Genomic DNA, 23,090 nt, shown 5'->3' with positions numbered 1-23,090 from the left:
CCACAACACATAATCGCTCCTCTAAAATGTCAAACTTTTTTTGTGCTTTCAAATTATCCACATCCTCGAACACACCTCTATTCAAATTTTCTTATTCTCTTGGATTATCTAGATCTGGAACTGTAATAGGGTTAACAAGGTTTATGCCAGCAGTGGTTCCCTGCATCAATGACTTTCCTCCACAAGGATGTCCTCCCATAAGTGGTATGGGCTACTGGTGTTGCTTTTAAGATACTAGGGGTTGGTATATGGAGTCATTGCTGCTTGCAATCTGTTGACTAGTTTGGTTGGTAGATTCTTCAACCATTGTTTTCCCCTTATTGATATTCATAATTAGCTCTATCATATTTACCAACTACTCTTTTATCTTTTCTTGAGCTTTCTCCACTTGATCTATCAACATAGCTTGCTCATTTTCCATGATCTTAGTTTGTAGTCGAGTATTGTTTGGGTGACAAGCAAAGGTTTTTGGAGGTTGAGCTATCTTGAGGATCTTAATTACCATAAATATGAATTAGATGCTGAGAAAATTGCATGTTCTAAATATATTTTGGATTATGCAAATGCATATTCTAAATGTGTTCTAGATTATGCATATGCTAAATATGTTCTGGATATTTGCGACACAACGATAAATAACGAAAAGAGACTTATATTACTTAAACTGCTTAGATTCAATACTTAAACAATCCAACTTAGAAAAAGGAAATTAACAAAAATAAATCTAGCTTAGAACATTTAAAAATCTAACTCAAAATACTTGAAACGCTCAACTTGCTTGTAGTGATCGTGCACTTCATTCATGAAATCAAGCAATCGTTGTCCTTAGACTTCACTTGGATGGATTTTAAATTTGAGTGACTCAATCTTTGTAACCATCTCCTTTGCCTTAAGAACTGCTTTATTAGTTTGCCTTGAGAAGAGTTCCACTTGAGCTTGCTTGACTAAAAACTCATGCTTCCATGTCTCCCCAATGTTTCGTGATCTTGCATGAACTTGATACAAAAAGCATTCTTGTTTGGTAGTGTTGTTGGGTAAATGAACATAGAAATTGATAGTTGGTTTAGTAGAAATATAGTTCTTTAAGGTACATGCTACAAGCTTTTTGACCCTGTGTCTATAATCTAGAAACTTTGTTTAATCATGAAAACATTTACATGCTTATATTTAGAAGGAAGATCATTAATGGTATTAAAACAAACATGTCCAGAAACAATACTTGCGAATAATGAATTAATCAAGGAGTGTTTATTATGCTGATTACGTGTGGAAGAATTCGGTGAAGAATTTTGGTCATCATTGATGTTCAAGCCATTTTCATTGAGGAGATCCATTAGCTTATGAATTTGATGCTTTATCATGGACATTTGTGAAACAGAACCAACCTCTCAATCTCATCTTCATGATCATACTCAATTTCTTTTGCATTAATGCCATTTTTAGTTGAAACATGATTTACGACAAACTTTCCTTTCTTGAATGTGCTTTCTTTTCCTTTAGTATACTTAAAATCATCTGAAAATCCAATTAATTTGTAACATCTCTCCTGTTTGTGACCTTTCTTATTGCAATGTGAGCATACCACATCTTTCTTGGGTCTCTTTTTCCCTTCTGTTACAATAGTCATAGCTACTCCGGATTCCAAAATAGGTTAAGCCTAAATTAACAAGCTTCTTTAAGTTTCCTCCCTTAAAACCAAGCTATACACCTTATCCAAAAGAGGTATAAGATCCATTAAAATTATTTGAGATCTAATTCTAGAATAGGAATCATTGAGCCCATTCAAAAACCTAAAAATTCTATATTTTTGGTACTGTTCAATGTACTTTTTAAAACAATTTGGATTACACCTCCCACACTCACAACGTGGTAGAAGACGGAAGTTCCTCATTTTTTTCCCAAATGCCTTTTAGTTCTACAAAATAGGTATCCACAGACCTAGTTCCTTGTGTGATATTACCAAGAGTGTACTGTAAATTACATACTCCGGTATCATTTGGCTGTGCAAAGTTTTATCTTAAGGTATTCCATATTTCCACAACATTATCCATATAGAATATTGTTAAAGATATAGGTACAGACACAGACTGTAATAGCCATGCCACAATCAAGTCATTACATCTACTCCAGGGTTCAAACAAAAGATTTGTAGGCTTAAGCTTAACTATAGTTCCATTGATGAAACCGACCTCATTTTTAACAGAGAATGCTAGCAAAAAGGAACTACCTAAGGCGCATAATTGTTTGTGCTCAACTTAAGTTTATCACAATCGATCCAGGGTGATCATTGTGATGTAAGTAGAAAGGTTATTGAGGATTCTCAATAGGTGAAACATTAATTCTAGGATTTATTGACTTTGACACTAGTGAATCCTCAAAAGGAGGACGAATCAGATTTGGTATTTGCCATTGATACCAGATTCAAGAAACAACTAAGCAAAAACATGCAACAATTTCTAGTAATTTGTTGCTTGAAATGCAAAATATTGATTCAACAAGTAAAGAAACAGAGTACTTGCTTGAATCAAGGAAAAATCACAAACACGATCAATGGTTCTAATACCATGTCAAAATATCAATGCCAAGAAACTGATGAACAAGAAATGCAGCTAATTGATAGGAATCTGATGATTTCTTATTGATTTGGAAAACTGCTTATAAGAGCTATTTATAATATTCTAATCAATTGGTATTTGACTTTTCGCTGCAGCGAAGATTCGTTGTTGTATTTGACTTGCTTGTGCAATATTAAAGCTTTCATTCTCCAAATGATTCGCTATGTATGGGTTCATGATTTTCAAATGATTAATCACTTAAGGGCTCGATAAGGGGTTTTATTAGGAATGAACCAAATTGCATTGTTTTGAAACTAGTGCATCATGATTTTAAATTTTCCTTTGTTGTTGCTTGCTCCCTTCCTTGTTCACTCACTGGCTTTATACTCACCATTTTCAAATTCATGTTTTCAGATCACGAGGCAGCCAGTAACTAGTACGAGGTGTCCTTGTAGACCTGTGTCCATCTTTTGGTAGGTGTCTCGACATTCAGTAGCTGTACATTCATCCGAGTCCCTCCGTTGGAAGTCAAGTCTTCTTTTTGAGATGTATAGGCGAACCTAATGTACATTATTTGAATACATGTTGTAGACAATGTATGTATATAATAAATGAGAAATGCCAATACGAGTTGGCAATGTCTATTACTATTTTGATTTTAAGTTTTGAAAAATGACTTAGCAGTTTATAATGGAATGATGAACACGTCGGACTATTAGGCTTGCTTGGGCTTAGTGGACTACGTCCATTGGGCCCATGCGCTGGTCATGGCCCGGAATTTGGGTCGTGACAATTTTTTATTTAGAGCTTTTGAAATTCTTTAGGTTTAAAATTTGACAAATAATTAGTCAAATGTTTACTTTTATTATTTTTTGTTTAACCCTTAATTTATTTTCAAAAAAATTTCAAGTTTTTTTAATTTTTATTAAATCATTAATATTAATTTAATAAAATAAAAAATATTTTAGTCTTTTTTAAGTCTCACGAGACATTTTTTTCGCGTTATTTATCTTTTGTTTTTCTTAAGCGCAAACCATCAAATTTGTCGGGCAATTTGGCTTTTGGCATTCAATAGAACTTTGTTTAGGCTCTAATAACTATTATGATACAAATCTTAGGAACTTTCACATTATCAATAATGCATTATACATACATATATATATATATATACATACATATATATATATATATACATACATATATATATATATATATATTTGTTTGAATTGTATCGAGATTGATAGAGTTTGAATTGCATTAGGAGTATCAGAATTATGTTTTTAAGCATTTACTAGAAAACACATGATAATTTATAAAGTATTTATATACCAAGATGATTGTCATACATCCCTTTAATAATTAATTAATTTACTATTTTTTAGAAACATACTCTAATGAGTCACATATCAACTTTCCAACCCACTACGGTTGTATAAGATAATTTCTCAAAGTACAATACTTCATCATGAACTACATATTGCATGAATCCCTTCAATGATGCCAGAACCATGGGGAGATTTAAAATAATGGTGCAAGCCTACGGCAGGTTCTAAAAATCTGGCAAAGCCTTCATAATTTAATGATTACCAAGGGAAACAAACTTTAATTCAGAACAGCTCGTGACAACTTCACTTGTCCGTATATATAAATTATATCATTAGATCAATAACTTGCAGTAAAATTGATACGTCCAAGGTGCAACTGAATCGACCACATAGCTTCAGATAATCCTCAAACAGACCACCGTGTATTGCACACGTTAGGGGAGCACACCCCGTAAGGATGATAATGATGACAATGGATGCTAGCATATGAATAGAATTTTCATCACTATTCAACAAAGGTGTTTTCATTCATCATTTAGGATGGACATTCAAAATAGACTTCTAAGGTAAATAGCTATCGTATTTCGCTGTGAAAACTAGTCAGATCGAGTCCCATATCGACATGTGACTTCATTACCTTCAATAAACCTCTCCACAGCATCTGAGGGAAGGCCAATCATCTCCAATGTCTTCTCCCACACTTCAAATGAAGTCTCGATGTTGTGTGCTTCTTCAGAAGGATTTGTAGGACGACAATCCTGAGAGATGAATGCACAAACAGGCCACTCATCTGCTTTCAACAATTCACAGTACTCCGGAATCTGGGGATCAGTGGCTGAGAAAAGAGCACTCCTAGAACCTGCATGGGTATTGAATGACAGGAAATTAGCTCCCACTTTCTCTTTTTCTGTTTTTGTTAAAGTTTCTCTCTCATTCAGCATATGAAAACATATTATTATTGGTTTAAAGCAAAAATGCTTGCATGGAACATGTTAAACTCAAAGAAGCAGAAACTCTCAAAGTTGAAAGTCAAGCCTCAAAGGTTCACAGTCTATAGAAATCCAGACAGTTCAGTTTTCTTCTGCTTTCTAAATTAGAAGGCTTGTGCCCATGACATGTTTCAAAATTAGAAAACAAGACTATGTAGTTCTTCTATTTAAAAGAAATCTCAATAACAGGCACCAGAGTGGTTTGGGAAATTTTTTAAGTCTTCTAGAAGATTCAGTAATTAAAGGAGCAGGTATAATGACAGAAATTACTTTTGGTGCATCCACATTTTTCATGCTGATGTGTACATGACAGGAACCATTTGATCAAATATTTCAGTATATTGGAAGTGACTTATTCTAAAAAGCTGAGAATAACGCAGTATCTATAGGAACTCATGAACAAAGGCAATCTTATTTATTGAGCTCAATGGTACACAACTTGCCTGTTTCTTAAACTGCTAATACCATCAGGCAACCTTAAATGCCTGAAATCACACAGTATCACAGAACCTAGCTGGAGTGTTCTTTACTCTCAAATAGAAAAAGAGGTGTCATTGTCCTGGTAATGACGAATGAAATCATCTATCTCATATTTCGCCCTTATGAATAAGATGAAGACAAGGTGAACTTGTTATGTTGTGAATAATCTTTGCAACCATGGAAGGAGTTGATACATTTAGTGAACACGCACTGAGCTTGAATCACATACAATGAACAATACATGCATAGTAGCTGATACTTACTGTTGTTAGGCAAAAGACTGCATATGCCTAAGGATAAGAACTGATAATCCAGTCACTGAAGGGAATCTAAATTGTGTAGAAAACATTCAAGTTGACACCCTTAGTCCCTAGAACTGTCTTCATTTCATTGCTTTCCATGTCTCAAGTCATATAATACGATCATGTTTCCTATTGTTCTGACCACACTCCCTTGAACTCTAAGAAATCCTCACAAACCAATGTCATCCACCAAACCAGCGTTGCCTCTCATATAGATTTATATGGTTTCTAAATAAGAAAGATAGTGAGATGATCATGGGACATGTTTTAGAGACAGAGAAAACTCAATCAGTTGTTGAAAAGAAATTATTTGTGGTTGTATTACACAGGGAGAGAAGTGCTTTTTGGATCATAGAGGATCCCCAATGTATATATCTGGATGTTGTGGAAAATCAAAGGCTTATGAAGGTGTGCAAGGAGTTTTGATTTGAAATAGGCTAGGCCAACTGGTTGAGGAATTTGTTTGAAGTGAACAGGTTTTTTCTGAAGGAAAAGTACAACTTTTCTTTGAAATAGGCTAAGCCAACTGGTTGAAGAATTGGTTTGAAGTGAACAGGTTTTTGCTGAAGGAAAAGTACAACTTTTCTTTCTAACTCTAATTCAGTGGGGATGTTTCTTTTATGTTGTCTTTGGGAATGGCTAAGAGGAAAGAAGTCAGCTCTGGGCATATAAAAGCCAACAATCAAAACAGAGAAGGATCTTTCTTTGCAAAGGGATAGTCCTCTATCAAGAATTGACAAGGATTTTGACTCGAGTTAGTGACTGTAAGTAGGGAGATAAAACCAACAGAGGTAAAGAGGCTCGAGTTTACAGTCAACTATGACATGAAAGGGAGATAAGTGTGGGTAAAAAGGACCATGGGACTGTAGGGAGTGGTAAATATTATGGATTTGAAGTTGGTGATAGAATGTTCAGGGGTGGGGTGGGGGTTGAATGATCCTTTCAAACTATCTATAATAAAACCTTGCAAGCAACAATGATTTGTTTGCAACAAACTAAGATGGAAGAAATCGATAGAAAGATCGTTAAACGTGTATGGGGCCGTTTGTAACTGAAAGGTGCTTCCAAAGTATGACTAAGGGATTAAATTTGGTAGATAGTTTCATCCGACTTCTTTTTCATTTTATATGCATGTGCACCAGGGAGGTTAATCATGAATGGCTTTTTACTGGTGTTTACAGACTGGGCAAGGGACAAGAGAGGCGTCAGTTTGGCTAAACTGTTAAAGGACTTGATGGGAGGATCATTGCAGTTAGGAGGAGATTTTAATTCCATACTTTATCTGCATGAGAAGAGTTTTTTGGATTTGGGAGAAGGCAGGATTTTGAACCCAACTCTGAGTTGAGAATACATGCACCTACCATTGAGCCAAGTACTCAGGTGCATCTGCATTAAAAGAGTTAGGCAGACATGGCGTCTGTAGGTATGAATATTTTTTTGACATTGTTTAAGGTAATGCCTTGGAGATCTTCTTGACAATGGTAGAACCTTTACATAACGTAAGCTAATCAAGTGATTATACCTTAGCTTTATGTTTGTTTAAATAAAGTCATAGATTCTTACTTTATTCTCCTGTTTTCTTGAGTTTTAAGTGTCAAGGGTATTAACAAAATTTCCTAGTTTGCTTGAAATTTCAGATTTTGTGTTTTAGGAACTTAGTTTGGGATTTCTTATCTTATCAGGTTATATTTAAGTTAAGTTTTTTAGTTTTCTTTATAGAATCTAAATATTTGTTAAAGTCCAAATGGGAGTAGGAGTTCAAATTTCTTTTAGGTTTAGGGATGGTAGGAGTCTAAAAAATAAATGTACTATTTCTATTGAGAAATAGAATATTAAGAGAGAATTTCCAGCATTAATGCTCTTGTGATTGTGTTATGCAATCAAACTTTGGTGTGACTCGCTAAGGACCCCTAGTTTTGAAGCTTTTCCCTTGTTTTCTCAAGAATTTAAATCAGAAAATTGCCCTAACCCTATCTCCTACTTGTCTTACATCAGGAACCCTAATCTTGAATGGCATTTTGCTGCTGTTTATGGTCTGGGCAAGGGACAAGAGAGCCATCGTTTCGGCTAAACTGTTAGAAGACTGGAATGGAGGGTGCTAGGCAGTTAGGAGGAGATTTTAATTCCATGCTTTATCTGCATGAGAAGAATTTTTTGGATTTGTGTAAGGCAGGATTTTTGAACCCTTCAGATTTGGGGAAGGTCGGATTTTGAACCCAACTCTGAGTCAGGAATACATGCACCCACCATTGAGCCAAGAGCTCAGGTACACCTGCATTAAAAGAGTTAGCCAGACATAGAAGTGTAGGTATGAATGATTTTTTTGACTTTGCTCATGGTAATGCCTTGGTGGATCTTCCGGACCACAGTAGAACTTTTGCATAACGCAAGTTAATCAATGGATTAAACTTTAGGTCTATGTTTCTTTAAATTAAAGTCATAGGTTCTCATTGATTCTCCTGTTTTCTTCATTTTCAAGTGTCAAGGGTATTTATGCAATTCCCAGTTTGCTTTCAGATTTTTTGTTAGGAACTTAGTTCAGGATCTCTTTATCTTATTATGTTATATTTTAAGCTAAGTTTGTTAGTTTTCTTTATAGAATCTAAATATTTGTTAAAGTCTCCAACGGAGTAGGAGTTCAGGTTTCTTTTAGGTTTCAGGATGGTAGGAGTCTATAAAAATAAATGTACACATTCTATTGAGAAATAGAATATTAACAGAGAATTTCCAGTATTATTGCTCTTATGATTGTGTTATGCAATCAAACTTCAGTGCACTCCTAATGAACTCTAGGTTTGAAGCTTTTCCCTTGTTTTCTCAAGAATTAAAATCAGAAAATTGCCCTAACCTCCTAGCTGCTTTACATCAGAAACCTAGTCTTCAATGGCTTTTTTACTGGTGTTTACGGTCTGGGCAAGGGACAAGAGAGGCGCCATTTTGGCTAACCTGTTAAAAGACTTGATGGAAGGGTCCTTGGCAGTTAGGAGGAGATTTTAATTCCATCCTTTATCTGTATGAGAATAGTTTTTTTTTTGGCAAAGGTGGGACTTGAACCCAACTCTAAGTCGGTAACATATGCACCTGCCATGGAGCCATGTGCTCAGGTGCATCTGCATTAAAAGAGTTAGACATGGAGAGTGTATATATGAATGATTTTTTGGACTTTGTTCAAGGTAAAGCTTTGGTGGATCTTCCTAAAAATGGTAGAACCTTTACATAAGGTAAGCTAATCAAGGGATTAAACTTTGGGTTTATGTTTCTTTAAACTAAAGTCATAGGATCTTATGTTATTCTCCTACTTTCTTGAGTTTTACGCATCAAGGGTATTTCTGTAATTTCTTGGTTTGCTGGAAATTTCAGATTTTGTGATTTAGGATCTTAGTTTCGGATTCCTTATCTTATCTGGTGATATTTTAAGTTAAGTTTGTTAAATTTTTTTATAGAAACTAAATATTTGTTAAAGTCCTAATAGGAGTAGGGAGTTTTCAGGTTGGGGGATGGTAGGAGTCTACATAAATAAATGTACTCTTTCTATTGAGAAATAGAATATTAATAGGAAATTCAGCATTATTGCCCCTGTGATTGCATTATGCAATCAAACATAGGTGAGACTCCTAAAGAACCCTAGCTTTGAAGCTTTTCCCTTGTTTTCCTAAGTATACATATCAGAAAAATGCCCTAAACCCTAACCTCCTAGCTGTCCTACATCAGAAACCCTTCTCTTTAGGGATTGATAGGGTTTTAGTGTCATTAGATTGGGAGAAGCATTTTCCAAAAGCAATTCAAAGTATTCTACCACGTCCACCCTCAGTTCACCATTCTATTTTGCTTGGTGTGGGTGATACTAGGTCAGGTGCAACATCATTTCATTCTAGAAACATATGGTTAATGGATCTTTTCATGGAACCTTTTAAAGGTTGGTAGGAAAATTTTAAGGGGGATGGATTTCACTAGTCTCATTGTGGCTCAAAAATTGATCAAGCAGAATATTGAAAGGTGTAAAGAGAAGATACAAGATATTCAATGCAGAAAACAAAGTTATTTTGGGAATTAATGAGTATGACTGGGTGGAGAATATTAACACTGACAAATGACACTAACAAGTTGAAAGGAATTTGAGCTTGATGGGGAAGTGAGATGAAAGGGCATTGTGATTTTTATGAAAAGCTTTATGAGGAGTCAAAGGAGAGAATGTTTCATTTGTAAAGGTGGCTCACACCTGAAAACTGGCGTGATGATACCCAACATGATCCGTCCTGAATAGACAAAGAGTTAAAAAACCCAAACCTGAAACTATCGAAACTCATAATGGCCTGAATCATAATCGAAATGACCAGATTTGTAATTAAATAACTTTTTAGAAAATGCAAATTTATCACTAATATACTTGTGTTTTCTTCTTTAAGTTAAAATTTTGAAAAAATAATATTCATTTATAATATAATTATATATATATATATATTTTCAACCTTTTGAAGCCAATACTGAAATTATCCATACCCATACTTGAAACAAACCCAAAACCAAGACCAATCTAACCCAAACTCATAATGGCCTGAACTCAAAATCAAAATGACCAGATCTGTAATTAATTTACTTTGCACAAAATGCAAAATTACCAATGATAAACTTGTTTTTTCTTCTTCAATCAAAAGTTAGAATTTTGAAAAAATAAATAAAATTAATTTATAGTACAATTTATATAAATATATGATGCAGGCGCATATGGAAATTTATTTAGTATTTTAGTTAGTTTAGGACTTTATTTTATTTATTTAGTTTGAAATTCTTCTTCCTATCTTTATTAGAATTTTAGTACTTTAAGTCTTTATTTAGGATTAGAATTACTATTTGATTAGGATTTATCTTAACTATTATAAATAAGTATCTTAGGTAAAAGATTATCATTATCATCTTTTGTTATTTTGAATATTTATTCAAGAGGTTTTTTTGAAAACCCAATTATCTTTTTATTGTTCCAACACAATCAACCCTATTCTAGTTATCGTTTTCCCATTCCTCGATTAGATGAGATGCTTGATCAATTAGTTGGTTCAAGAGTGTTTTCAAAGATCGATTTGAAGAGCGGATACCATCAAATTAGAATGAGGGATGGAGATGAATGGAAAACAGCTTTCAAAACTCCGGATGGATTATTTGAATGGTTGGTGATGCCATTTGGCCTTTCAAATGCACCAAGCACATTCATGAGAGTCATGGCAGAGGTACTCAAGCCCTTCTTGAATTCATTTGTGGTGGTTTACTTTGATGATATTTTGATCTATAGCCACACTAAGGAAAAGCACTTAAAACATTTACGACAAGTTTTAGAAGTTCTTCAAAAGGAGCAGCTTTATATAAACTTGAAAAAGTGCAGTTTTATGCAACCAGAAGTGGTATTTCTTGGTTTCATTGCGTCTGCAGAGGGTTTGAAACCAGATCCAGAGAAGATTCGTGCAATTTCAGAGTGGCCAGCACCTACATCTATCAAAGAAGTAAGGAGTTTTCATGGTTTGGCATCTTTTTATAGGAGATTCATTCGAAATTTTAGTTCTATTATGAGTCCTATAACTGAATCTTTGAAGAAAGATGGATTTGAATGGTCACATTCTGCACAAAAAGCCTTTGAAAGAGTGAAAGCTTTGATGACTGAAGCCCCAGTTCTCGCACTACCAGATTTTGAGAAGTTATTTGTTGTTGAGTGTGATGCTTCACATGTAGGAATTGGAGCAGTTCTTAGTCAAGATGGAAGGCCTATAGAGTTTTTTAGTGAAAAGTTGACAGACTCTAGACGACGTTATTCAACTTATGACTTAGAGTTTTATGCTTTGGTAAGGGCCATTCGTCATTGGCAGCACTACTTGGCTTATCGTGAGTTTGCTGTTTATTCTGACCATCAAGCTTTAAGGTATTTGCATTCGCAGAAAAAGCTTAGTAGTCAACATGCTAAGTGGAGTTCTTTTCTCAATGAATTTAATTTCTCTTTAAAATATAAATCTGGGCAGTCTAATACTGTGGCTGATGCTTTGAGTAGGCGATGTAAAATGTTATCAGTTATGAGCACTCAAGTCACAGGATTTGAAGAACTTAAAAATCAGTATAGTTCTGATTCTTATTTCAGCAAGATAATAGCTGATTTGCAGGGTTCATTACAAGCTGAAAATTTACCTTATAGGTTGCACGAAGATTATTTATTCAAGGGTAACCAGTTGTGCATTCCAGAAGGATCTTTAAGGGAGCAAATCATTAGAGAACTTCATGGGAATGGTTTAGGAGGACATTTTGGCAGAGACAAGACTTTGGCAATGGTGGCTGATCGTTATTATTGGCCAAAAAATGCGCCGAGATGTGGAGAGGTTGGTGAAAAGTTGTCTAGCTTGTTTATTTGGTAAAGGCAGTGCTCAAAACACTGGTTTATATGTTCCTTTACCTGAGCCAGATGCACCTTGGATTCATTTGAGTATGGATTTTGTTTTGGGACTTCCAAAGACAGCAAAAGGATTTGATTCTATCTTTGTGGTGGTGGATCGGTTTTCAAAAATGGCACATTTTATTCCGTGTTTTAGGACTTCTGATGCAACTCATATTGCTGAATTATTCTTTCGTGAGATTGTAAGATTACATGGAATTCCAACTTCCATTGTTTCTGATAGAGATGTGAAGTTTATGGGACATTTTTGGAGAACTTTGTGGAGGAAATTTGGGACAGAGTTGAAGTATTCTAGTACTTGCCATCCGCAAACAGATGGTCAAACAGAAGTTGTGAATCGAAGTTTGGGTAATATGTTAAGATGTCTTATTCAAAATAACCCAAAGACTTGGGATTTAGTCATACCCCAAGCTGAATTTGCTTACAACAATTCTGTCAATCGAAGCATAAAGAAGACACCATTTGAGGCTGCATATGGGTTAAAACCTCAAAATGTGCTAGATTTAGTACCCCTACCACAAGAAGCTAGAGTGAGTAATGAAGGAGAGTTATTTGCTGATCATATTCGGAAAATTCATGAAGAGGTAAAGATTGCTTTAAAGGCCAGCAATGCAGAATATTCTTTTACAGCAAATCAACATCGTCGCAAGCAGGAATTTGAGGAAGGTGATCAAGTACTTGTGCACTTGAGGCAAGAAAGATTTCCAAAGGGTACTTATCACAAACTCAAGTCTAGAAAGTTTGGACCTTGTAAGGTGCTAAAGAAAATCAGTTCAAATGCCTATTTAATTGAGTTACCACCTGAGTTACAAATCAGTCCTATTTTTAATGTTTTGGACTTGTATCCATTTGATGGATGTGATGGAACTGCATCTACCATAGACGCTCAAATTCAGCACCTTCCAATTGCTAAGGTTGAAGTTATTGAGGATGTGCTAGATGTAAAAGAGGTTCGATCTAGACGAGGGAACCCGTATAGACGATTTTTAGTGAAATGGCTTAGTAAACCTGCTAATGAAAGCACTTGGATTGCAGAAGAAGAATTGAAACGAGTGGATCCCGACATCTATAAGGAGTATGTCAAGGCCTACTCCTCGGAGTCGAGTCTTTTCTGACCCGAGGGGACTGATGCAGGCGCATATGGAAATTTATTTAGTATTTTAGTTAGTTTATGACTTTATTTTATTTATTTAGTTTGAAATTCTTTTTCCTATCTTTATTAGAATTTTAGTACTTTAAGTCTTTATTTAGGATTAGAATTACTATTTGATTAGGATTTATCTTAACTATTATAAATAAGTATCTTAGGTAGAAGATTATCATTATCATCTTTTGTTATTTTGAATATTTATTCAAGAGGTTTTTTTGAAAACCCAATTATCTTTTTATTGTTCCAACACAATCAACCCTATTCTAACCCTAATTGTTGAGTTCTAATTGCCCTAAACCTTTCGGCTACATCAATATATTTTCAACCTTTTGAAGGTTGAGATATGTACTTTTGAAATTTGAATTGGATGATAATACTAACTTCAAATATGCTAATAGTAAATATGAAAACCAATAGTCTTTGAGCATCAATCCTTATTTAAAAATACAACTTCAAAATGTTGTGACTTAGAATAACATTGGTCCTTTAGCAATTTCATTTTGTTATATGAATAATCACGTAGAAGTGTACCAATCAGTATTTCAGTTCTAACACAACACTAACTCAAAAATAAAATAATACTATTGATAATTTTCAGCACATAATCAAAATTGAACTTGATATTTCTAAAAATTAATAAGCATTTGATATTTTACATTAATCTTCTCAAGTTACTTTTAAGGAATATTACCTTTTCGAATAATATCTACAATTTTTAGTGCTCTCATTTAAAAGTAATGTACTTACGATTCCATTTCTAACCAATTGATTTTATTTTCATTTTGTTTAATAAAATGTATCTGAAAAGAAAATTATTTTATTGTATACAAAAGAAAAGTTACATTTTGGATTTGGACATTTAGTCCATGTTGAATGTCAGTCTTTATGATTTAAAATGTATATCCAGACAAAAAAAAATTGTTAGATGTAAGAAGAAATTATTGAAAAAACAATGTTAACAACTAAAGAGTTAACTGAAGCACAAAAACGAATTAAAAATGAAGACTTGATGGGTTACCTAGCCCAATGGTTGAAAAATTATAGACAATAATCAATACATTATACAGAAAATTGCATCATTAAAATATGGATATAAGGATATTTAATGCGTCAATTTAAGACAAGACAATCCTCAAATTCCATTCTTTGCTTGTTATCACACTTTTATATCATAAAATTATAACATTAATCCAAAACATTCACTTAACATCAATCATCAAACAATTTTTTTTAATATAATGGATTCATCATTCAACAAACAGAAAAAAAAAGAACATAGCAGCACAGGGGAGGGAGCCCAACAAAACAGTCCTAGGAGAAGTGGGGTTAGCAATATCGATAACATCAGCCCAAAATATGGAATGTAAAGAAATACAGTAATTATCCAAAACTTCAAACAAGTTAAATCATTGATCTGATCATAAATTTATAATTTTTTGAAAATGGCTCCATAAACCCCAAAATTACTCAAAACCTGCTCAAATCTGCCTGAACCAAATAACTAAGCCCAGAACTGGAACTCAGGATGAACTGGGTTCAGAAACAATCTGAACCTGAGGAAACCTAGACACATCTAAGCCCACCCTTTTGCTACCTCTACTCCTTTGGATGGTATTCATTTCGTTAAAAATGAGAGATTTGACTTCTTGGTTTGAGAGACTATTCGAGGAAGTTGTTTTTCAAGCTCTTTTGATTGTAGTTTGCTGACAAGGCTTTGCACGAAATGGTTTCAAATGGGATGCTGCTAAGGGTTATACTTCCAAAAGTGTTAGATATTGAGAACCTAAGGCCATTTATCACCCCTAATTCTTAAAAAAATCTGGGACAATGAATATAAAATATTTTCAACCTGTCAGCCTAGTAGGAAGTGTGCATAAGCTTAAAGTTTCAGCAAAAAATAAATAAATCAAAAAGTTGGCATCTTTATGGGGCCCCTCCAAATTATTTTTCTAGAGGGAAGGCAAATTCTTGATGTGGTCATTGTGGCAGATGTGATCGTAAACAACTTGTTAAAGAAAGATGAGTTGATTCCTTTAGCTAAGGTTGTTGATGGGGAATTTTCCTAACATCCTGGGTGTGGAGCTGGTTCCCTTCTATTAACTTGCCTATGCCGAGGCTACACTTGGTAACATAATTAAAGAAAAGGGGTCAATAGGATTCAAAAGTGGAGAGGTTTGAGAATAGATTAAATTGGAAGAGATTTTGACAATTCATAATCTTCAACAAAGAAAAAAAAGGGAACACTTCTTCCAATAGATGCTATTTGTGCAAGATATATGTGGAATCAGTTCATCTTCTTTTGAGTTGCTGTTAAGTAGAAAACTTTGGGCCTTGACTTATCATAACCGGTAACTTCTTGGGTTACAGCAGATTCTGATTGGGGAAAGTTTTGACCTTGGGGAGAGGGGGTATATAGGCTTGCACAGATTAGAGAAAACTGAGAACTAATCTCGCTCTAGATTTTCTATAAATCACCTGGCATATGTCAATTCATCTTGGTTTCTTAAAGTTACATGGCCAATATCTACATCATGGACTAAGAATGCATTTGGCATACGCAAGAATTAAACTAAGAAAAGCTTTTACAAAGTTTTAATTTTTAACGAAAGAAAAAAATATTGAAAACAACAACCCAAAACCATTACTTTGATGTGACAATGATTTGAATGATGATGAAAGATAAAAAAGCTTACAAAAGCAATATGCCACAGACGTTAACAAAATATAATTATGAAAACACAAATGTACTAACATTTGCAAAGACATACCCTCTTGAGCACTGAAGATAAAATAGGGAATTAGATGATAAGCAGCTTGAACAATTCTAGGAAGATCCCGAGCCTGCAGTTAAACACAGAGCCACAAGAGTAAAACACAGAAATATAACTTCATTATTGTTTCTAACAGAACCATAAAGCCAAAGTGAATCATGTGATAAGGATTTAAGCTGAAAGAGAAGAACCCACAACTGAGTGACACTTGATGGCCTATAGGGTGGAATAATTGTTGTAATGTACAAATGCACATGCATCCAATAATTTGGAAAAAGCAAACAACTTAAAAAACCCATAGTTCAAGAAAATAATTTGCATATGAATTTTTCACTTATTCCACAAAACATTGAGAAAAGAGCCTCCAGTCTTACACATGTCCTCTTAAAGAATGGCTTCTATCAAAAAAAAAAAAAAAAGGGCATGTCATTGCTTGAGGAAACATGAGCAACCGCTTCCTCATTTGTATGGATCTCCGTTAGTGATTAGGTGTTTGGACAACTTGTGGGCTGCAACAACCCAAGCTAGGTGCAAAAAGGAATCAAATTCAATCTAATCACCTTGTGTTTTCCACTCCAAGATTTGAAAGGAATAATAATCTATCTTCTCTAGTTAAGGTTTTCTATATTAAATAAACCAAAACATGATCTTACTAGAGGAAAAAGATTTAAATTTTCCATTGCGCTTTGTAATACAATTACAAGGCTTTTCCCAATAGAGGCATTAGAGACTCCTTTGGAATTATTTAATGTAGGTCTACTTTTCATTGTCATTGATTTTAATAAAGATTGATTATATGTTGATTTGGAGCAAAGCTAATTTGAATAAAAAAATTCAAAACTATTCAAAGAAATTGTTTTTCAAATTTGGACAGCTTGCTATCTTGTTTTAATTCAATGAGCTTTGTCACTTGTTAGGTCACCAAAATTATGTATATGATGCATGAGTACATTGGTAACACATAGTAGCAAGTACGGGTGAGCAGCAGGTTGATGATAACTGACCAACTCGGACAGGTATCAGCCACCACAGTTCAGTTGATCAGTGTCGGTTACCTAATCGGTTATTGGCCACAGTTTTCTCAGGGCATTAGTTTGTTGGTCAGGTGGGAACTTTCCCACCGAAAATGACCAAATAACCAATTCCCTTTTTATGTTATTATATATAGGGGGAAATGACCATCTATCCCTCATTAATTCCCCCAATTTCAGCCCCTGCCCCACCAGCTGCGGGCTCCCTTTTGGGAAAACCCTAAGCTTACCGCCTCTCCTCACTATGCAAAGAATTTCTGCTCTGCCATCGATCCACCAGCCACCCATCTGAGTTTGCTGCTTGTAGTTGCCGAGCTCATTTGCCACTGCCTCTTCTCGGAATCCCAATCCACCAACCAGCCACCCCCATTATTTATTTTTGGAGTTTGGAGTTTTGAGTTTGATGCCGTCGTCTTTCCCCCTCTCCTGGTGTCTAACTCTCTTTCTCTCTCCACCTCTTGCTTACCATCCACAAACCTTCAGAGAAGCCAAAAGGTGAATTGTAATTCTTTGTAAATGTGTATAATGTATTGACCATGTAAATGGGCAATTTTTATTAGTTGAGTAACTTGAGTTTGGGATGCTGTAAATGGGCAATTTCTTCTTTCAGCTTACTGTTAAGTACTTGAGTTTGCAATGTTGTTCGCTGTGTAGGCTTTTTTTCGTGCAATGATGCTTAGGTGTGTGTATAGTGTATTGAATATTGATGTGTATTAAAACTTGATGTCGTGTAGGTGTGTGTACTGTTTGGTGATGTTGCCGAATGTTGTGTAGGTTAGACTATTAGTTGCATTAATAATGCAAAGCAAAGCATTAATATTAATACTTTGTATTAATGCAGCTCAGCAACATTAATGCTTTGTATTAATGATGCTTAGCAACATTAATGCTTTGTATTATGATGCTTAGCAACATTAATCCAAAGCATGCTTCATAATATGATTGCATGGCTCATCACAACAGCACCTTCACTTTGAACAAACACCATTCAATATAACTTGCAACGGATTTAAAGCTAAATCTACATATTGGGAAAAAAAAAAAACAAAAAGAAACCATCTGATGTAGGAAAGCTTGGAGGGCTAAGGTTTATGATAATAATAATCTGAAATTCTTAGGAATATAAGGAGAATTAATAAAGAAAAGGGAAACAGAAAAGAAAACATCCCTAAGCTTCATGCCTAGTGTTCCTTGATTGCAACACAGAACCAAGAAGAAAGATACCTAAGCATCACACCCAAGGTTGATTGCATCACACGATTACAATAGAAACAATGCTGAAAAATCCTTACCATAATTTGTCCCAAAAGAAAGCATACATTGATATTTATATAGGCTACTACCACCCCTAATCCAAAAAGAACTAGAACTCCTATACTGAGTAGGAATTTAAAGAAAATATTAAAGACTACTAATATAAAACTAATAAACTTGTCTTAAAAACAAAAAGTAATAGGATAAGGATAACCAAACTAACATACTAAACCCTGATATAAATGAAAATACCAAATATAGTCCTATATCTAATATATATATTACAATTAAGCCCCATAAATACAATAAAGCAACAACATAAAATCTTAAATAAGTTAATCCCTCAATTAGCTTCTTAGCATTCTGCATCACTATTAGTTTTAATAGTTTTCTTTATGCCTATATATCATGGGTGAACATCAACTTATTAGGCGTTCTTTAGGAAGCTTTGCCATTAGCATGATTAAAAAGTGTGATTTTTGACATTCACCAGGCAACTTCACAAAATTTTGTAAGGAATTCTAACATTCATATAAGTTATTAAGAATAAGATAGAAAATAACGCTGTTCAATTTTCATTTTTGTATATATATACATATATATATATATTTTGCATGCATGATTTTTTAAGGGATATCATGGTAGTTGCCTGGATATATGCTTTTCTCCAATGACCACAAAATCCTTTCTTCTAAAACAGAAAACTACAGCATTAGCACATCTTCTGAATCACTGATTGCACAAGTCTTACAAATTTTGCTTTGTTACATTTTTTGTTGAAGAAGACAAGTAAGAAGACCACATGGAAATATGCAAACACTATTGTACATCATCAAAGGATAGACAAAGAAACTGAAATGCTCTAATAGACTTACAACATTTGTGTGGACGATTCCAGGTGATACACACACAACATTAACACCAGCTTCAATAGGCAGCCGTTTGTGGAGGACACTACTAAACATAACCTGCAACCAAATTTCACCAGTTTCACAACTCATTGTCACAATTAAAATGACAATATCTTTTACTTTACATCTAGCATGACTGTCCAACTTTTTATTTCTAGATGATCAATTGCTACAAGTTAACAAGATACAGAAGCTTATATTCTATTTAAAAAACCACTGACTATGTTGACTTCAGTTAAACTAAGTGACTTCCAAATTTAAATTTAGGGTGAATTAAGTTAGGGATAAAATTGTACAAATATTGTCCCAAGGGGAAATCCAAATGGTTTGTGATTGAAACAATTAACTTGGAGGTCTCAAATTCAACTCATGAGAAAACTGATGGGGTTTATGGGATGAGAGAGGATTACCTCTCATCAGCTCAAGGGCTAGTGGACTAAAAACATGCAAAAAATCTAAACAAAGGCAAGGAACAAGATCATGTTTAACAAGTCAGACATTTTGAAGACCCGTGTCATTGCTCTTTGCTATGCAATTTCAGTTTTAGCAATGTAAAAGTTTATAATCTGAATTTTAGATATTTAACTAATCAGGGGCAGAGCAATAATTTATATGCATACTTAAAACCTGCTATAGAATTAAGGAAAGGAATTAGCTTGGCTGTTAAGTGTCCCTTGTAACACAAGTTGAATCATGTGAAAAGCATTTTATATAGACAGAAGTTGCCTATTTTGCGTCTGCAGGTGAAGCCAAATATGTGATGCAAAAGACCATCAATTAAGGAAAATTTAAAGCCAGATGTGCAAAAAAAAAAAAATAGAAAATTAAAACGACTTCTGATTATACCTGTGCTAGCTTGCTGCTAGTGTACCCCAATAGGCTTGAGTATTTTCTCTTCCCAGAAACAGCATTCATGTCTTCTGTATCAACGAAGCCAACATAATGCATCTACAGCACGGAAATCACAATGCCAGACAAAAAAAAGAAATGGAAGGGAATAAAATGAGTAAGATATAAAAAAATAATAATGCATCATGTAAAGATGACTATTTGCATTTCTAAAAAATAATAATAGAAATAATGATGATGATGATGATAACTATTAGTAGTAGTATTAATTAGTGTATGGGACTCCACATACAAAGAAAGCACAGAAGGAAACTGCACATGAACTAAAAGCAAAAAAAAAAAAAATTGGCTTAGGAAATCTAAACTTTGAGTGGGAGCCAAATCAAACAATCATTGAAACAAAAGCAATCACAAAAACATAATATTCAACAAACTTAAATAGTCATTGAAACAAAGTTTACAAAACCAATCTCAAAAACTTGATGTTTAGCAATTGTACACGTAATTGCAAACCCTTGAAGAGTTTGATCGTTGATGTTCTTTTCATACCAAATGAAATGAACGCAAGCGGAATAGTGCAAGTGAATTCCCCCACACTACAATTTCACTTATTCACCATGTCGCACACTCCCATTCAAATAAGCGAACATAACAACCACCATTGTTCACCAACATGAGGGATTGTAAACAAAGTGATACAAGAAAGCAATGGTTAGTAGCAAGAGAACAATGCAACCATATATATATATATATATAAATATCTGTGTGTGTGTGTGTGTGTGTGTGTGCAAACAAAGTGATACAAGAAGAGGGAATACAACTCTAGCAAGGGTAGCATAAAAAGATTCAAGAATAATGTCTGTAGGGGTGAAGCTAGTATATATATAGGCCAAGTATCCGCTTAAACCAATGTAAAACTAAAGAGTTTTACACCTTTTTTAACTATTGGATCTCATAAAATCTATGGCTGTGATTAAAGCAATTCTTTTACGCAACTTGTCTCCCTCTCTTTTCTTTTCTCGCTTCCTGCATATTCCCTCTGAGAAATCTTCTCAATTCCCCTTTCTTCCAGAACTGATTGTGGAGGTTAAAATGTACAAAGTCTGGCCTTTATCTCAAAGTCTATTACCCAAATGATGACCAAAATCTAATGTCAAAAATCAAGACATCTAATGAACAAAGGCTGGTTTTTGCACTCTAAAACCCGTCTTATTGCACCAAATAAATTACAATCATTCTTTACATGCCTGGTGTACAATTGTAAGACAAAACTTTTTGTATTGGATATTTTTAGTTTCTTGGGATTGAAATTATATTTAGTGGAAAACCACAAAATTAATCAGTAAGAATAACAAAAAAAATCACAAATTTTCAGAAAATAAAAGGGGACAAAAAGAAAAGAGATGATGTTATTGGAAGATGGGGCGTTGATTCCATATCCCAAAATAATTGTGGTAATCCCAAAATAACAATTACCCAAACGCTTAATGTAATCCAAGCATAATATTGGCACCAGAAGCAAAAAGCAACAGAGTTAATATGCCAAATGAATATGAATTAAGATGCAAGTGATTAATTCTTTTTATAAGACAAAAAATGTTTAATGGTTAAATTTCTTTAATAAACTTCAACCTTCATAACCAAGTGCCATGCATTACCTCTGATTTAATTCCCAAATATTTAGGAAATATCAGAGACACACACACACACACACACAAACAAAGTCATATGATGAGAAGGGCAACTTACAACAGAATTGACATTAATGATTCGACTTGGAGATCCTCTAATAAGGGATGGCAAAAGCAATACTGAAAGCAGCGCTGGAGCCAGATGATTAACTTGCATGTGCTCCTCATACCCATCTTTCGAAAACTTTTGGGGTTCTGCACGTAGCAAATTGAAAAAAAAAATCACGGTTTGGTTTTGGGTACAAGTTCCAAAAGAGAGGTTTAAACAAAATCCATAGAAAGACGAACCTCCAATCGAAAAAATTCCGGCATTATTAATAAGAACATTCAAAGGTCCTAAACGTGCATTCCAAGCATTGGCAAAAGTGACCACAGAGTCCAAGGAGAGAAGATCAAGTTCCATGACCTCAATATTCAAAGGGAGCCCATGCCAAGATTCAGACCATCGATTAATCAACTCGTGAGCTGCCTTTGGATTTCTTACCGCCATCACAACATGCGCCCCTGCTTCGGCCAATTGCCTCGCCATTTCCCGCCCGATGCCGCTGGTGGCGCCTGTCACAATGCAGGTGAGGTCGTTCACGGGCGGCAATGCCAATGGGTTCTGCAGGTGACTCGCCATTATCCTCTGGAAAAGCATCTCGTGAATCACGTACATCCATCCTCTCAGCCATTCCATCCAACCCAACCCTTGTTTCTTTTTCGCCATTCGATTTTTTGGATTCACGATCTCTCGCTTTTTGGCGGTGATGCTCGCAGCATTAAGTACTAATCACTTGCGCAGCAACAAACACGAATCTCTGGTCAACGCGCTTAAGATTAGGTCGAAAGGACATTAATTAATAACTAGAATAGGACCGCGCTACGCAGCGGTGTATAAAATCATCATTCAATTTATAAAAATGGAGTCATTTGTCTAAAATGGGATCTATTTTATTTTCAAATATGAATTTTCAAATGAAGAGTATTTCAATCAATTATCAATTTTTTTTTATAAAAGAGAAGTAGATTAATTTAAAACAATTACATCATTTTTGCCAAACAATACCAAATCTATCTCCAAATAAATGAGCAGAAATGCTAGATGGGGGGACTTTTAAATACACTAAGCCCAATGATAGAATATTACGGTGTGTTGCCATTCAATTCGCGCATCGATGGGCTTCAAGATGTACGTGACTTATAAAACAATCCCACCTTCTCTATAGCAGGTCCTTAATCCTTACTTAATCCTTCTCAATATATTAGTATAACGATCCAAATTTAAAATCTCTTTTGAAATTTTCTAAATCACCAGCAAAGAATCAATTTCTACTAAAACCCTTTTATAACCTCTATTCCAACATAATTCT

At 34.5% G+C, this 23,090-nt stretch overlaps 1 protein-coding gene across 1 annotated transcript; it reads right to left on the bottom strand.

The window, feature by feature from the left end:
• Positions 1-4,187: 4,187 nt before the first annotated feature.
• Positions 4,188-22,606, bottom strand: LOC18604530 (dehydrogenase/reductase SDR family member FEY-like). Its single transcript, XM_007037057.3, has 6 exons — positions 22,027-22,606; positions 21,797-21,933; positions 20,045-20,146; positions 19,163-19,255; positions 16,000-16,072; positions 4,188-4,739 (listed from the first exon to the last, which is right to left on the bottom strand). The coding sequence occupies exons 1-6, from the start codon at positions 22,445-22,447 to the stop codon at positions 4,477-4,479; spliced, it is 1,089 nt and encodes a 362-aa protein (XP_007037119.1). The 5' UTR covers positions 22,448-22,606; the 3' UTR covers positions 4,188-4,476.
• Between the last annotated feature and the right edge of the window lie 484 nt (positions 22,607-23,090).

This window comes from Theobroma cacao, chromosome 3 (assembly GCF_053813885.1).
Source record: "Theobroma cacao isolate CCN51 chromosome 3, ASM5381388v1, whole genome shotgun sequence".
In the NCBI taxonomy this organism is placed as follows: Eukaryota; Viridiplantae; Streptophyta; class Magnoliopsida; order Malvales; family Malvaceae; genus Theobroma; species Theobroma cacao.
The sequence above is the reverse complement of the archived record's forward strand: the minus strand, read 5'-3'. Positions and strand labels throughout refer to the sequence as shown.

Bases quoted from the DNA above. Each gene is read 5' to 3' on its own strand.
- LOC18604530 (XM_007037057.3), bottom strand. From the start codon at position 22,447: ATGGCGAAAAAGAAACAAGGGTTGGGTTGGATGGAATGGCTGAGAGGA. The intron at 20,147-21,796 runs GTAAGTTGCCCT...TCCGTGCTGTAG, and splicing joins TCATTAATGTCAATTCTGTT to ATGCATTATGTTGGCTTCGT. The intron at 19,256-20,044 runs GTATAATCAGAA...ATTTGGTTGCAG, and splicing joins CTAGCAGCAAGCTAGCACAG to GTTATGTTTAGTAGTGTCCT.